We start from the raw sequence: 16,277 nt of genomic DNA, 5'->3' as shown, positions 1-16,277 counted from the left end.
CCGGCAAAGTACATATTCAGTACTTTAATAAGACATTTAGCTATGCAGATATAGTGTTCTATATCAATTCAACATGCTTGTGGCTCTCTCAATGTATGTATATATTACGAGAAGTAAACCCAATCTTCAGGCAAAGCAAGCATTGTATCCACTTTGAAATGCCTTCAAGGGATGCATTATTGATGCTTGAGCGCAAGAAGGTCGCGTTTCTCAAATACACATACCTTAAAAGTCATGTACAAATTTCCAAACTTTCCTCACAACGTTTACGTTTACCTGACATTCGTGAAAATAAATTTCCGTTTAAATAAACTTTCAAAACTTATTTCCTTCATTTATCAACTTTTCTGTTTTCTATACTTGCACTGTTTCTCTTAAACATTCAAATGAGCCGAAGAATTTCATTGTTTTCAAAAAAAACACGACAGCTTTATTCTGTTATGACTTCAAACTTTCAATTTCCATTCTTTACAATTTTCAATTTACAATTTACACTAATTTTCAAAAATTTACCATTTCTTTTCTTGTAAACAGTTTAAAATATTATTTTTAAGTAATTACTGAAAGAAAAAAATTTTGAGAACTTTAAAAATGTTGACTTTAGTTATTTCTGTATAAACGTATTACAGGCGCGTGCTGAAATCTTAAGTTTATATTAGTTGTATTATTTTTAAAATTAACCAATTTCTAGTTTAATATTTATCAAATAAATATTTACTTGAATCAAATTTTTATTTGAATCAAAAAAATTATATTTGCTTCAAATTTCCACTGAATTTATTGGTTCAAATACAATTTAATTGATTTAAATAAAAATTAGTTGATCCAAGTAAAGATTTATTTAATAATAATAATAAATAATATAATAATAATAAATAATGATAAATAATACAAAATATAGTCGGTTATTTAAATAAAATACATTTTTTTCAGTGTACAATAAAATTTGAATTCGAAAAAGAAATAAAAAAAGAATAAAAGTTCAAAACTATTGTATATCTTAATTTTTATTTTCCAGAATTTTGTGCAATTTTAGAACCAAAAATGCAAGCGAAAAAAAGAAGAATGAATCTTTAAAATCTTTGTAACTTTGACCCCATCATCAGAATATTGATTTCTCTAAATAAAGCATCATCAACTGTTCCACATAAAAATAGAATCAAACTTTTATATAAATAAAACATAAAAATTTTACAAGGGAAGCATCCGCAGTTTAGTTTACAAAAACTTGAAAAGTAGAACAGCAGCTCGAAACATATGTGTAAATAAAAATACATACTTTTAAAAAGGCGAAAAAAGGAAATGAGAAATTATTACAGAAACTTATTCGGGTTTAAAATTAAACAATAAATCCATAAAATAGATAAAATAAAAAAAAATGTGTTCACAGTACTTTCACAAGTAATAAATTGAAATTAATAGTCCCACGCTATAAACAACTAAAGTCGTTTGAAACTTTTGCCCATGGTGTTTCTGGAATGTTCAATGAGAGCGAATCATTTATAATCGGAAAATAGTGCGACTATAATAGTTCGGTTTCGTTGACTAAATCCATCAGGGATATTGACATAGGTCAGGGAATTTAGGGAAAAGTCAGGGATTTTTATTAAAAGTAGTGGAAAAAATTAAATTTTTGGAATTCATAAGAAAATTCTGAATTTAGGTAAATTTTTTGTTTGATTCACAAACTATGAAATTACCACGAAATTCAATTATTTCCAAAAATAATAAAATTCTTCTCCAAAATTCAATTACGTTAAAAAAAAATTCTTGTAAAAATTTCAATTATTTTTATAAATTATTTTATTTGCAAAAATTCAATTATTTTTAAAAGTTTAAAAAAATTCTTCACATGAATTCAATTATTTTCAAAAGTTTTAATAAAATTCTTCCCAAGAATTCAATTATCTTCATAAATAACAAAATTCTGTAAAGAAATTTAATTTTAATGAAAACATTTTAATGACATTCTTGACAAAAATTCAATTACCTTTATAAATAATATAAATCTTTGCAGAAATTCAACTATTTTCAAATTTGCATTTAAATTCTTCCCAATAATTCAATTATTTTTAAAAATTTTATTTATAATCCTTCGTCAAAATTCAATTATTTTAATAAATTGTAAAATTCTTCTTCGAAATTCAATTATTTTCAAAAATTTTAATAAAATTCTCGGCAAAATTTCAATTATTTTCCAAATTTGTCCTCAATTTAATGATTTTCAATATCTACTATTTTATTAAAATTTTTCATAAAATTCTAAGCACACATTTAATTATTTCTATAAATAATAAAAATTTCACACAAATTCAATTATTTAGAAATTCTTTTACAAATTTATTTCCAATAATTCCATTATTTTTATAAATAATAAAATTTTTTTCCAGGGCTTCAATTATTTTCATAAATAATAAAACTTTTTATGAATTCAATTAATTTCAAAAGTTATAAAACTCATCGCAAAATATGAATTATTTTCAAAACAATTTAAATCGAATTCCTTGAAAAAAGTAATTATTCTTACAAATTTTTATTAAAATTCGTCAAAAGTCTGAAGTTTTCGTATTTTTAAGTAACAAATCTGTAGAATTTATTTTTTTGGTAAAAGTCATAAAATTCTTTATAAGAATTCAATTATTTGTAATACGATTTTAATTAAAATATTTAAATGAACTCAATTATTTTTAAATGGGATGTTATTGAAAATTGTCGAAAGAATTCAATTATTTTCTAAAATTTTAATTAAATTCTTTATAAGAATTCAATTATTTTCAATAGAAATTCAATTAATATATTCACAACAATCTAATCATTTTCCAAAATTTTAACAAAATTCTTTGAAATAATTCAATGATTTTCAAAAATTCTGATAAAATTCAATTATTTTCATAAACAATAAAATATTTCCCAAAAATCCAATTATATTTTAAAATACAATTTTAATATTAAATTTCTCAAAACAATTCAATTCCTTTTAAAAATAATAAAATTCGTCGCAGGAATTCAATTATTTTTTAAAAGTTTCAATATTTTCTCAAAACAATTCAATTGTTTTTTAAAATTTTAATAAAATTCTTCGAATGAAATCACTTTTTTTCAGAAATTGTGATAAATTTTTTTAGAAGAATTCAATTATTGTTAATACATTTTTTAATAAAATATTTGAAACAGAATTCAACAATTTTCCAAATTTCAAAAATATTCTTCTATACACAATTCAATTATTTTCAAAAATTTTGATAAATTTCAAATTATTTCAATACAATTTTCATTAAACTATGCGAAACAATTCAATTATTTTGCAATATTTTTACAAAATTCTTCGAAGCAATTCAATTATTTTCAAAAAATTTAATTCAATTCCTCGCAAGAATTCAATTATTTTCATAAATAAGAAAACTCTTCTTAGAAATTCAATTATATTTTTAAATACAATTTTAATATAATTTCTCCAAAGAATTCAATTATTTTCAGTCAATTTTAATATAATTTCTCCAAAGAATTCAATTATTTTCAGTCAATTATTCAATAAATTATTTATTTTTGTATTTAAATAATTGAATTCTCGTAAAATTTTCTAACAAAAATTGATTTAAAAATCAGTCATTCAACAATCAGTTACAATTGTAAGTAATAAAAAAATTAAATTTTAGTGCTTTTAAAATGTTAAAAGCATTAAACCGTGAATTTTTAGAAATAATTGAATTTTGAAAGGCTATCAAATTAAAATCTTTCATAATTTGTATTTTTCATACTTTTAACCAACAATACTGTATGGAATTGACTTTTTTGAAAAAATTAATGGAATTCTTTTGGAATTTCTTAGTTTTTATTTTCTAATATATTTAATTGAAGTTTTTCCGAATAATCGTAATTTCGCACAAAATTAAATTGTGAACAAATAATGGATTTGAAAAGTCTTAAAATCACTTTTTCAAAAATTATTGAAAATAATTAATTTAAAGAAGAATTTTAGTTAAAAATAATTGTAGAAAATAATAATTGAATTGAAATGATGAAAATAATTTTGTAGAAGTTACAGTAATTTTTGCAATATAAAATAATGATTTTATCACTCTTCATCAGGGTGTCCAGCGATTCTTTAAAAAGAAATTCAAGGACTCTTCAAGGTTTTCAAGGTCCAAAATAATTTTTTTCAAGGTCCATTTTTAGGGTACTAATTTTCAAAATATTTGTTATTTGTAATCGAGTATAATAGTATATTTCAAGTAAATTTTTAATTACTGTCTAAATTTGAATTAGTAACAATGATTACTAATTTGATTTAGTGACTGACTTTTTGCTTTTGAATTAGTAAATTTCACTAATAAATTATTATCATTTCTACTAATTTTTTTAGTGAAATTTACTAATTAAAAAGCAAAAAGTCAGTCACTAATTCAAATTAGAAAACATTTTTACTAATTCAAATTTAGAGAGTACTTATAAACAATTTTATAATTTCTACATACAACGCAGTTATTCATAAATAACTTTAAATACAATTTATTGATAAAATATTAGAAATACATATAAAGAACATCGATTTAAGAAACTTATTTAAAATTGTTTTTAAATAATTAAATTCTTTTGAAAATTTCTATTAAAATAATTGATAAACAAATTATAGAATTAACAAAATTTTTTGAAAATAATTGAAATTTTGCAATGAATTTTATTAAAATTTTTGAAAATAATTGAATTTTATTACTTTTGAAAATAATTGAATTACTGCGAAGAATTTAATGGCAAATTTTAAAATAATTGATTTTTGCGAAAAAAATTATGCAAATTCTATTTTAAATAATTGAATTAATGTAAAAAAAATTTTTTTTTTAAATAATTGAAAGTTTGTGTAGAATTTTTTTAAAAACTTTTGTTCAATAATTAAATTCTTTCGGGAAATTTTATTAAAAAAGTAGAATATTGAATACCATCGAAGTAAGAAAATTTTTTGAAAATAATTGAAATTTTGCCATGACTTTTATTAAAATATATGAAAACATTTGAATTCTTGTGGTGAATACTATTATTTACGAAAATAATTGAATTTTCTTAAAATTCCTCAAAATAATTGAACTTTGTCGAAGATTATTGTTATTTATTTCTAAAGATAATTTAATTGTTGACCAAAATTTTTAAAATTTTTTGAAAATAATTGAATTTTTGCGAAAAATTTAATTCATTTTTAAAATAATCGAATTCTTGTGGTGAATATTGTTATTTATATGAAATAATTGTATTTTGCAGTGAATTTTATTAAAGTTCCTGAAAATAATTGAATTTCGGCGAAGAATTTTTATATTTATAAAGATAATTGAAATATTGAACAGCATTCAACTTAAAACTTCAAGGAAATAAATCTCATTTTTAAGAATTTTAATTTTTCAAGGTTTTCAAGGAGCAAGAAAAATTCAAGTACTTTTCAAGGTTTTTAAGGTTTTCAAGGTAGCTGGACATCCTGACTCTTTATGTTTTAAATTAATATTCTTATATAAGTTATTGAATTTCAAAAGGGTGTGAACTTGAATCTTTCGAAGAATTTTAATTCGTGTCGAAAATGAAACAATAAATCCGCACAAAATAGATAAAATAAAAAAAAAAAATATGTTCACAGTACTTTCACAAGTAATAAATTGAAATTAATAGTCCCACGCTATAAACAACTAAAGTCGTTTGAAACTTTTGCCCATGGTGTTTCTGGAATGTTCAATGAAAGCGCGAATCATTTATAATCGGAAAATAGTGACTAATAGTCCGGTTTCGCTGACTAAATCCATTTATCCCGCATGTTGCATATATTCAACTTGTATATATGGAAACATTGAAAATAAAAAAGAAAAAAAGTGTTACATACCTTATATTTTCTAATGGAATGAAGCTGTTGTTGAGTGGGTTCGGTAGTGGTGTTATCGCTCGGCTCCACATTGTTGTTTTGAGTGGAAAGACGAAGATTATCCTTGGGTGGTCTAGCGGGTGCTCTTTTCTGATCTCTGGGCGGAATAGCAGGTTTGACCCCATTGAGACCAGCCTAAAAATGAATCCAGATTGTCCAGATTAATTGTTCCTTTTCATTTCCTCTAAAGGTCAACTACCTATACTTTTTTTTTGTTTTTTTTCTTTTTTTTATTGTTTTTCTCGAGACAAAAAGACACCATTGTCATTATCATTGTCAACACATTATTATACATACGAGTGAGTCACTCGAGAGAGTTGCTTGAGCGTTTAAAGTTATTCAGAATAGTAGGATACAATAGGCGATTAGTTTTTGCATAAAGGATATTTGTGTGTATGGGAGATATGATATTATTCAGATTACAAGTTTATATTTGAATTAAAATTAACATGCTTATATGAAACTTACGAAATTCATGCATTTTCCCAGTTTCCACCATCTCCAGACTATTCTACACTATATATATGTGACTTCCTGTACGTTAATGTGATTTATTTAGTGTTACACAAATTATTTCCAAAATTCAAATGAACAAAATTCATTTATTTTTCAAATTCAAATTATGTTCAAAACCTTTTTTTTATTCTTGTCAAAATTTCAATTATTTTTATAAATAATAAAATTCTTCTCCAAAATTAAAAATTAAGTTCAAAATAATTGAAAATAAAGTTAAAATTTTTTTTAAATTTCACTTATCTTTGTAAATAATAACATTATTCGCAATAATTCAATTATTTTCAAAAGTTTTAATAAAATTCTTCCCAACAGTTCAATTCTCTTCATTCTTGTTCAATTCTTGTCAAGTTTGTTTTTAAACTTTTGAAAAAAATAATTGGGTTCTTACGAAGAATTTTTTTAAACTTTAAAAAATAATTTAATTTTTGCGAAGAATTTTATTATTTATAAAAATAATTTAATTTTGATGATAATAATTGAATTCTTTGAAAGAATTTGATTAAAATTTTCTAAAATAATTAAATTCTGTTCAAGAATTTTATTACTCATGAAGGTAATTGAATTCTGACCAAGAATTTTATTATAATTTTTTGATAATAATTGAATTCCTGGTTTTCTGGAAAGAATTTTGTTATTTATGAAAATAATTAAATGTCTGTGTGACAATTGTATTATTTCTAAATTCTTTCCTTAAATGTTGTTAAAATTTTTTGATTATAATTGAATTATTGTCAAGTTTTTTTCTAAACTTTTGAAAATAATTGCGGCTTCTAGCGAAGAATTTTTTTTATTGAAATTTTAGAAAATAATTTAATTCTGTTGAAGAATTTAATTATTTATAAACAGATTTGAATTCTTGCCATGAATTCTATTAAAATTTTTTGATAATAATTGAATTCCTGGTTTTCCACAAAGAATTTTTTTATAAATTATCTTCAAAAACAACAAAATTATTCGAAAGAATTTAATTATTATCAAAAAATTTTAGGAACATTCTTGGCAAGAATTCAATTTTTTTTTAAAATTTTAATAAAATTCTTCCCAAGAGTTCAATTCTCTTCATAAAAATTCAATTATTTTCATAAATAACATAATTTTTCGCAAAAAACCAGGAATTCAATTATTATCAAAAAATTTTAATAACATTTAAAGAATGAATTCAATTATCTTCAGAAATAATACAATTCTTCACAAAAATTCAATTATTTTCAAAAATTTTTCCCAAGAATTCAATTATTTAAAAAAATTCTAATATAATTCCTCGTAAAAATTCAATTATTTTCAAAAGTAATAAAATTCTTGGCTGAAATTCAATTATTTTCAAAATTTTTAATAAAATTCTTGGCAAAACTTTAATTATCTTTATAAATAATAAAATTATTCTCTAAATTTGAATTATTTTTAAAAATTTTAATAACAATCTTCCCAAGAATTCAATTATCTTCTTAAACAACAAAATTATTCGAAGGAATTCAATTGTTATCAAAAAAATTTAATAACATTCTTGGCAAGAATTCAATTATTTTCAAAAATTTTAATAAAATTCTTCCCAAGAATTCAATTATGTTCACAAAAATTCAATTATTTTCATAAATCACAAAATTCTTTGCAAAAAACCAAGAATTCAATTGTTACTAAAAAAAATGTTAATAACATTCTTGGCAAAAATTCAATAATCCTCATAAGTAACGAAAATCTTAGAAAGAATTGAGTTTTTATCAAAAATAACAAAATTCTGTAATTGAATTCAATTATTATGAAAACATTTTAATGACATCCTTGACCAAAATTCAATTATCTTTATAAATAATAAATAACATAAATCTTTGCAGAAATTCAATTTTTTTTAAATTTTCATTTAAATTCTTCCCAACAATTCAATTATTTAAAAAAAATTTATTTAAAATTCTGAGTAAAAATTCAATTAATTTTATAAATAATAAAATTCTACGCAAATTTAGCAAAATTTACTTCGGATTTAGTAAAATTTACTATAAAAAATTAGGAATGCGTCGAAATTCCAGACAGTTTATAGATTTTAGTGTAAAAATAGCAAAAAGTTAATTTATTCGCTTTTGTTTTTAATGATTGAGAAATTAAAAATTGTAAGAAATTAAAAAAGTACGATAAATATTATTTACATAAACTATCGATATTATAAATAATGTAAAATTGGCCTTGAAATTAAAATTCTGAAATAATTTTCCGTAATTTCTATAATAATTTTGAATTTAGTTAAACGTTATTTACAATTTTTATGTTATTTTTTTTTCATATAAATTATGTAACTTTTTTTACTTTGCAATTTTCTTGTAAATGTAAATTTTATAGATAATGATATTATTTCATATAATTTATTTTCATATTTATACTTTATGATTACTAACTAAATAACCAAATGAATTATACAAAACAAAACTATTTTGTTTTTTAATAAAAAAAAAAGTAAGTAAGTAAGTAGTTTTTTTTTAGTAAAAGTTTTATAAAACTGTTTAATTTTTAAATATAATTTGTAAATGTTAAATTTAAAATAATTGTTGAAATGAATAAATAAATTTTGTTTTATACTTTTAAAGTAAATAAACATTTAAATAGAATTTTTAATTACTTAATTCATTTATTTAAGAGCATTAAGAATGAATTTAATTTTAACTTAAATGTTATTTTTATTCAAAGTTAAGAGATATATAGATTTTTAAATTTCGATTTGTTTCTGCATTTAAATGGAAAGTTGCCAATCAATTCATTTCATTCTTTTTGTATTACTTCCTCATAGAGGAAGTATTTTTAATTTCGATTGAATTCATATTTTCACGAAACATTAATTACAATTTGTTTTATTCAATAATAATAATAACTCGAGCAAACAATCGAAGCGAAAATTATTTCAATTCTGTATTTTCGTGTTTATATAAATTGTCAAAAAATTTACAATTTACAAAATTTACATTCGAAATGAAAATTAAATCAACTCTAGGTACATCTTTGTATTTACTGAATAAAAAATTACTATTTATAAAGTTTACAAAAAAAAAATTTATAATTTGAACGAAAATTAGACCTATTGCTTATTTTCGTATTTTTAAATTAAAGAAAAATGTAAACTTTAAATTGCAGTACGTTAAGTAATAAAATTCTTAATATTTTGAATTATTATAAACATAAAATAATTATTCTCAAACTTTTCTGTTGCGGAAATTTGAAAACTTTACGCAAATCCAAATTTTAATGAATCAAAGTCTTAAAAATCAAATTACTTAACTTTTACTAACAAACTTTTTAATTAAATTATTTTTTAGTATATAAAATCCGAAAATACGAAAATAAGGTGCTCAATTTTGTTTTGACTGTCCGCCTGTTAACGACAGTAATAAAAATATATTAAAAAACTTTAAAAGTTTCACTAATATAATTTAATTATTCTTCATTAATTCTCCTTAATTAATTCATTAATAATTTTATTATTCACAGGGATCACAGTTATATTTTCATTATAATATTAAGTAAAAAAGGGGATTTTAATTTTAGAAAAAGGAAATTTAGCTTAGAAAAGGATATTTTTCAAATTAAGTACTTAAAATCGAAGGAATTCAATTATTAGGTACTATTAAAACAATTTAATAAAATGCTTCAAAAAAATTCAATTAATTATAAAAATTTCCATAACATTCGTTACAAATATTCAATTATTTTCAAAAACTATTTTAATCTTGAAAGAATTCAATTATTAAAATTTTTTTTTCTAAATTCTTCAGAAGAATTCAATTATTTTCAGAAAAATTTAAAAAAATTTTCAAAAGAATTCAATTATTTTCAAAAATTTTGATAAAATTCTTTATAAGAATTCAATTATTTTCAAAGAATTTAATAAAATTCTTCGCAAAAATTTAATTATTTTCAACATAAATATTAATAAAATTCTATGCAAGAATTAAATTATTTCAAATTCAAACTTATAGAAATTACAAAAATTATAAAATTTTTTTGAACAATAATGTTATTTTTTAAAATTAAAAAAAATTTGACTCACCATTAACGCAAAATTGAGAAAAATAAAAACTTTTCTAAATTTTGCTTGCAAAAATAGTATCACAAAACTTGTACTCATTATCTGAATTTTAGGGAAAATTTGAAATAATTACAACAAATGTAATATGAAACTCCTAAAAAATTAATTTTTTAATTCTACATAAAATAAGAAATTAATATTAATAAAAAACAGTTTACAAATTTTTTTAATAATTATTCCTTTCAAATGTTTTTTTTTTGTAAATTTTGTAATTTTGAATCTGAAATAATTAAAGGATTGCTTGGAAATTTGGATAATAAATAAATTCTTTCGAGGAATTTAATTACAATTTAAAATAATTTCTACTATTCAAAATAATTAATTTCTTATGAAGAATTTAATTGAACTAATAATTGAATTCTTGCCAATAATGTCATTGAAATTTTTTCATAATAATTGAATTCTTGGAAAGAATTTTATTCAAATTCTCGAAAATAATTAAATTCTGTTCAAGCATTTTATTATTCATGAAGATAATTGAATTCTTACCAAGAATTTTATTACAATTTTTTTGATAATAATTGAATTCCTGGTTTTCTGGGAAGAATTTTGTTATTTATGAAAATAATTAAATGTCTGTGTGACAATTGTATTATTTCTGAATATAATTAAATTCTTGCCTTAAATTAAAGTTGTTAAAATTTTTTGATTATAATTGAATTCTTGTCAAGTTTTTTTTAAACTTTTGATAAAAATAATTGGATTCTTGCGAAGAATTTTTTTTAAACTTTTAAAAATAATTGAATTTTTGCAAAAAATTTTATTATTTATAAAAATAATTAAATTTTGATGATAATAATTGAATTCTGGGAAAGAATTTTATTGAAAATTTCGAATATAATTGAATTCTGTTTAAGAATTTTATTATTCATGAAGATAATTGAATTCTTACCAAGAATTTTATTATAATTTTTTGAAAATAATTAGATTCTTGAGAATAATATAATTTTTTTAAAACTTTTAAAAATAATTAAATTCTTGCGAAGAATTTTATTATTTATAAAAAATAATTGAATTTTGATGCTAATAATTGAATTCTTGGAAAGAATTTTATTGAAATTTTGGAAAATAATTGAATTCTGTTGAAGAATTTAATTATTATAAACATATTTAAATTCTTGCCATGAATTCTATTAAAATTTTTTAATAATAATTGAATTCTAGATGTTTCGGAAACAATTTTGTTATTTATGAAAATAATTAAATGTCTGTGTGACAATTGTATTATTTCTGAATATAATTAAATTCTTGCCTTAAATTCAATTTGTTAAAATTTTTTGATTATAAAAAAACTTTTTTTAAAACTTTTGATAAAAATAATTGGATTCTTGCGAAGAATTTTTTTTTTAATCTTTTAAAAATAATTGAATTTTTGCAAAGAATTTTATTATTTATAAAAATAATTGAATTTTGATGATAATAATTGAATTCTTGGAAAGAATTTTATTGAAATTATCGAAAATAATTGAATTCTGTTCAAGAATTTAATTATTATAAACACATTTGAATTCTTGCCATGAATTCTATTAAAATTTTTTGATAATAATTGAATTCCTGGTTTTCCGCGAAGAATTTTGTTATTTATGAAAATAATTGAATTTTATCAATATTTTTGAAAATTGTAAATAATAATACTCAATTAATTAGTGAATTGTTTTTCTAATTATAAGAATCATAATTGTAATTTTTTTTGTCACTTTCTCGTCACCTGTTTTTAGAAAAAAAATTTACCTTTTCATCTATTTTAAGGAAAAAAGATACTGTAATCCTTGAAAAGAGGATTAGCTCCAAAAAAGGCGACTGTGATCCCTACGTTAATTAATTCATTCAAAAATTTCATCATTCATCAATTCAACAATGAAAAAAAAAACGCTACAGGAAAGTCATATTATACCTTTTCCAAACCCCAATACAGAGAAAAAAATTTTTTTTTTCCCAAAAGAATTTGTTAATATCTATTTTACCTCTTTATTATCAGTGTTGCCGAGTTCCTTCGCGTTTTCAGGTGCATTTTCTAAAGATGGTGCATTTGATGATTCATCATTACCAAAGCAATTTCTTCTCGTCCTCGTATTAGTTCTACTATTCTTATTATTACGATTATTATTATTATTATTTCTACTCGACTTTTGCTTTTCAACCGTACTTGAAAATAGATGGGGATCAGATAACCAAGATTGTACTTTCGATACCGAAAGATCTAGGGAATTTGGTAAATCGACATCACTTTTCGATAATAATTTACTAATTTCAAGGAAATTCGTGAAAAGCGATGTACTCGATTCATTTGTAAATTTATATTCAAGTGAGAGACGGGAATTTTTGATATTCTGTGTATTCGGTGATTCATCATGGGGATTATTTAAGTCCTGTGACGATTGACTCTCTGATTCTAGTTCAATTTCATCGAGAAGTAGATTTTCTCTATTCTCGGGCGAGAAATAGACGATCAATGGAATTCCTTTGCGTAATTCCCTGAGGGAATTGCGTGAATTTTGATTTTGTTCTCGATTAAAGGAAGATAACTCGTCAGTTAGTATCTGATATTTTTTTAGCGATATCTTCACAGAGTCGTTACGACGGAAAGTGGAGAAGGTGTCAACTTGATTGAGAGTATTGTCACCGGTTGATAATTCAGAAAGAGGATTTACAAAACCTGATAATTCGGAGACATTTTCCGTTTGGTTAGTTTCCGATGTGCTTTCGGTACCGTTTGTTTCTGGGGGGAAAAGTTTTTCTGACTCAGAAGCAGTGGGGAGAGAATTAATTGATGCATTAAGAAGAGAGGTGTTAGTTTTCATAGAAGCGTTAAAATTGAGACAAGGATTTTCGAAAGAGAGGCAGTAGGTTGATTGGGTTTCTTCGCTGCAAGGAGTGCAGGCGAGGAGATTCTCCTCGGAGTAGGATTTTTTACCCTTTTTGGGGCTGTAGAGTTGAAAAGACCTGGAGAGAATGTCGACCCTTCGACTAGAATCGTGACCAATGTCATCGTCGAGAAATGAGGATTCACCAATAGCCTCGTTGCGAATATTAGAGAAAGCTTGAGGTGAGTGCGTTGTGCGATAAGCAATAAGCGTGGGTTTGTGATTGTAATGGTGCTTGAGGGAGGATAAGCTTTCTACGAAGAGACTTTTGACTCTGGACCTTACCTTCTTGTCGTGCTTTTGTTCGAGTGTGCGCACGACTAGAGAATTATCAGAGGATGGGAGGCTATATCGGTTCTTGTTCGCCGCCGCTTCCTCGAGCTCAATTTTATGATTGTGAGCAATCTCTAAATCTCTAGGGCTGAAGTGCGCGGAATGGCGTTTTTGTTCGAGGGTGTTGTGCTTGCTGTTCGTGGGAGTCTTGTTCGGCGGTGGATAAACAGGATGAGATTTGGTCACTGGCACAAAATCGTCAGGACAGTCGACCGCCACCTCGCGGTAATTTTTGTTGCCGACGACGAGGAATGAATTGGATTCGGTGGAGGCCTCACTTCGGAGGGTCGAATATCCACTGGATGTTTGTTGTTGGCGTCGTTTCTTCGTTCGGGATTTGGTTGTTGAGAGATCGACGCTGATAAGATCGTCGGTCGAGGCGACTCGCATCAATTCGGAATTCTCGAGATTCCGTTGGTTTGAGTTGGAAATCTTCACGGGAGTGTCTGATTTGACTTCGGATTTGGGGTCCTTCCATTTGCGGGGTATGATGACTTTTTCGTCAATCAGACGGGTGAGATCGGTGACCTCGTCGGACCGCATGAGAAAGCCTTGGAGGTCGGCGAGACCGTAGGCTGGATTCTCGAAGGACGTGGTGTTGAAGATTGGAGTTACTTTCGAGCCGAGGTCGATTCTACGAACGTCGTAGGGGAGGGAATCGTTTCCACAGGGTGAGTCGTGCCTTAGAACGAGGCTCGAATCCAGGGGTGCTGTACTGTCGGACCGACCCGAAGAGCTTCTGGGACTCGCCGAATCGTCACTGCAACTTTTCAGCATCGTCGGATAGTCCTCCTTGGCGAATGGATAGTCCTCCTCAGTGTCGACGTTAGATTCCTTCTGATTCGAATGATCGTCGTCCTCCTCGTCGTCGGAACTCTTGAGTGGATCTTTCAAGTCTGGCGAACCAGAATTCGTGGAATTGGCCTGCTGATTATTGTGAATTGTCTTATCGTCCTCGTTCACCTCATCTGGTGAATTTATAAGATTCTTGTTGGTTGGATTTTGAATTTTCAGCTCGATGGTGATTATTGGTGGCGGTTCGAGAGCAGAGACAAGGGGTGAACTTTCGGGATCGCGCTTCTTTTGGGAGAGAGTGGACTTTTTAAGTGTTTCATTGCGGAGATTTAGGGAAAGATTGCTAGCGCTACGGGATTGTCGTGGCTCGTTCCTACATGGGGATGAACCGATCTTTACCTTGTTGGGGTAAGCCTGCTGGAGGAGAGTGTCAGGGACATCGACGGGCAGTTCCCGATGATGGCCCAGGGCACCTGAGCCCCACATCTCATCGGGCCCCAAACCCTCCCGCGACTCCTTCGTATCCTGCGAGCTGCTGTTGTTATTCTCCTGCAACTGCGATTGTTGCTGATTTTGCTGCAGGTGAATCTCTGCCACGCCACTGCCAGTACTACGCCTTCTGGACCTGGAAAATTAAAATATTCTTTTAGTCCCTAATTTTGAAGAATTGGGTGAAATAATACAGGGTGCAAAAGCTAAAACTTATTGTAAAGTCAAAGTACTTCATGGAGAGGTTTTTTCCTACAGCGTTACAGTGGTTTTTTTAGCGTTCTTGCATAGTAGAAATAAAAGATTTTCTTCATCAGAAAAGTCCACTATGATTAAACTTTTAGCGAACATATGTGACCCTTTCTGAAGAAAGAGGAAAACAGCAAAAAAAGTTATAGCTTGTCCTAAATTCCTTTTCAAGTAATTTTTTGTTTTGGAAAAAGAAAAACAATGTTTATTGAAAGTTTAGGATGAAATGAAAACTTTAGTTTTCATTTCATCCTAAACGTTCAATAAACATTGTATTTCTTTTTCCAAAACAAAAAATCTTTACTCAACTCTTTTTGCTGTACTATCTTCAGAACGCCTCACAAGAAACAAAATTTGCTACAATAAAACTCTAAATATTTTACTGAAAATCAGTTAACAACTTAGAGATTCAGATTTAGACACTAAAGAAAAATTCAAACAAAAAGAACTATACAAAAAGAATAAAAAATAAAAATCCAAGCAGAAACCTGGTTGTAAATTCACTATTATCGAATAAAATAAATTCGACGATGTGGCTTGAAGTCGATGTAGCCTGAAGGTCAAGTACTCGTACATGTGTCTCCAAAAATCCATGAAAAATTATGTTCCACTCTTTTGAAACAAACACATATTTAAAATATCAAAATAACTCGCACGTAGGTACGATAATATGTAATGTACGACAATAAATAAAAAAAAGACAATGAACCTATATACACAATAAAGAGAATTTAATTTCGACAGGAAATTTTATACTCGAAAAATGCCATCTGTTTAGAAAGGATAAAAATACAGGGTCTTGTGCAAAGCGAGTCGACGCATCGCATCCGCCAGTTCATACGTTTAAATAAAAGGGAATTCATGAGGCAAACGATGTTGAATAAAGAGACAATGGGGTTTGAAGACAAAAGGCATAGGAAATACGTACACGTGGTTCCGTACCAAACAGTGGTTTTCATCGACCGATCATCACGTACCCTATAACGGATCTTTTTTCCTCTTTTTTCTTCTCTCCCTCACTCTTTTTTTTTTTTAGAGAGTATGTAATCTGTTTTACTTCTTA

The 16,277-nt window shown here is 25.3% G+C and overlaps 1 protein-coding gene across 6 annotated transcripts in view; it reads right to left on the bottom strand.

Moving 5' to 3' along the window:
• LOC122501155 (protein PALS1) overlaps nucleotides 1–16,277 on the bottom strand; it is a 207,994-nt gene that overhangs the window by 22,473 nt on the left and 169,244 nt on the right. For all 6 annotated transcript variants that reach the window (XM_043610433.1, XM_043610435.1, XM_043610434.1 and 3 more), the window contains 2 exons: nucleotides 13,634–15,101; nucleotides 5,861–6,034 (listed from right to left, as the gene is read on the bottom strand). In XM_043610433.1, coding sequence (XP_043466368.1) covers nucleotides 5,861–6,034; nucleotides 13,634–15,101 — 1,642 coding nt within the window. The remainder of the gene's footprint in view (nucleotides 1–5,860; nucleotides 6,035–13,633; nucleotides 15,102–16,277) is intronic.

The sequence above is a fragment of the Leptopilina heterotoma genome, unplaced genomic scaffold (genome assembly GCF_015476425.1).
Source record: "Leptopilina heterotoma isolate Lh14 unplaced genomic scaffold, ASM1547642v1 Lhet_206, whole genome shotgun sequence".
NCBI lineage: Eukaryota > Metazoa > Arthropoda > Insecta > Hymenoptera > Figitidae > Leptopilina > Leptopilina heterotoma.
Note: the sequence above shows the minus strand (reverse complement) of the source record. Positions and strands in the feature narration are given on the sequence as shown.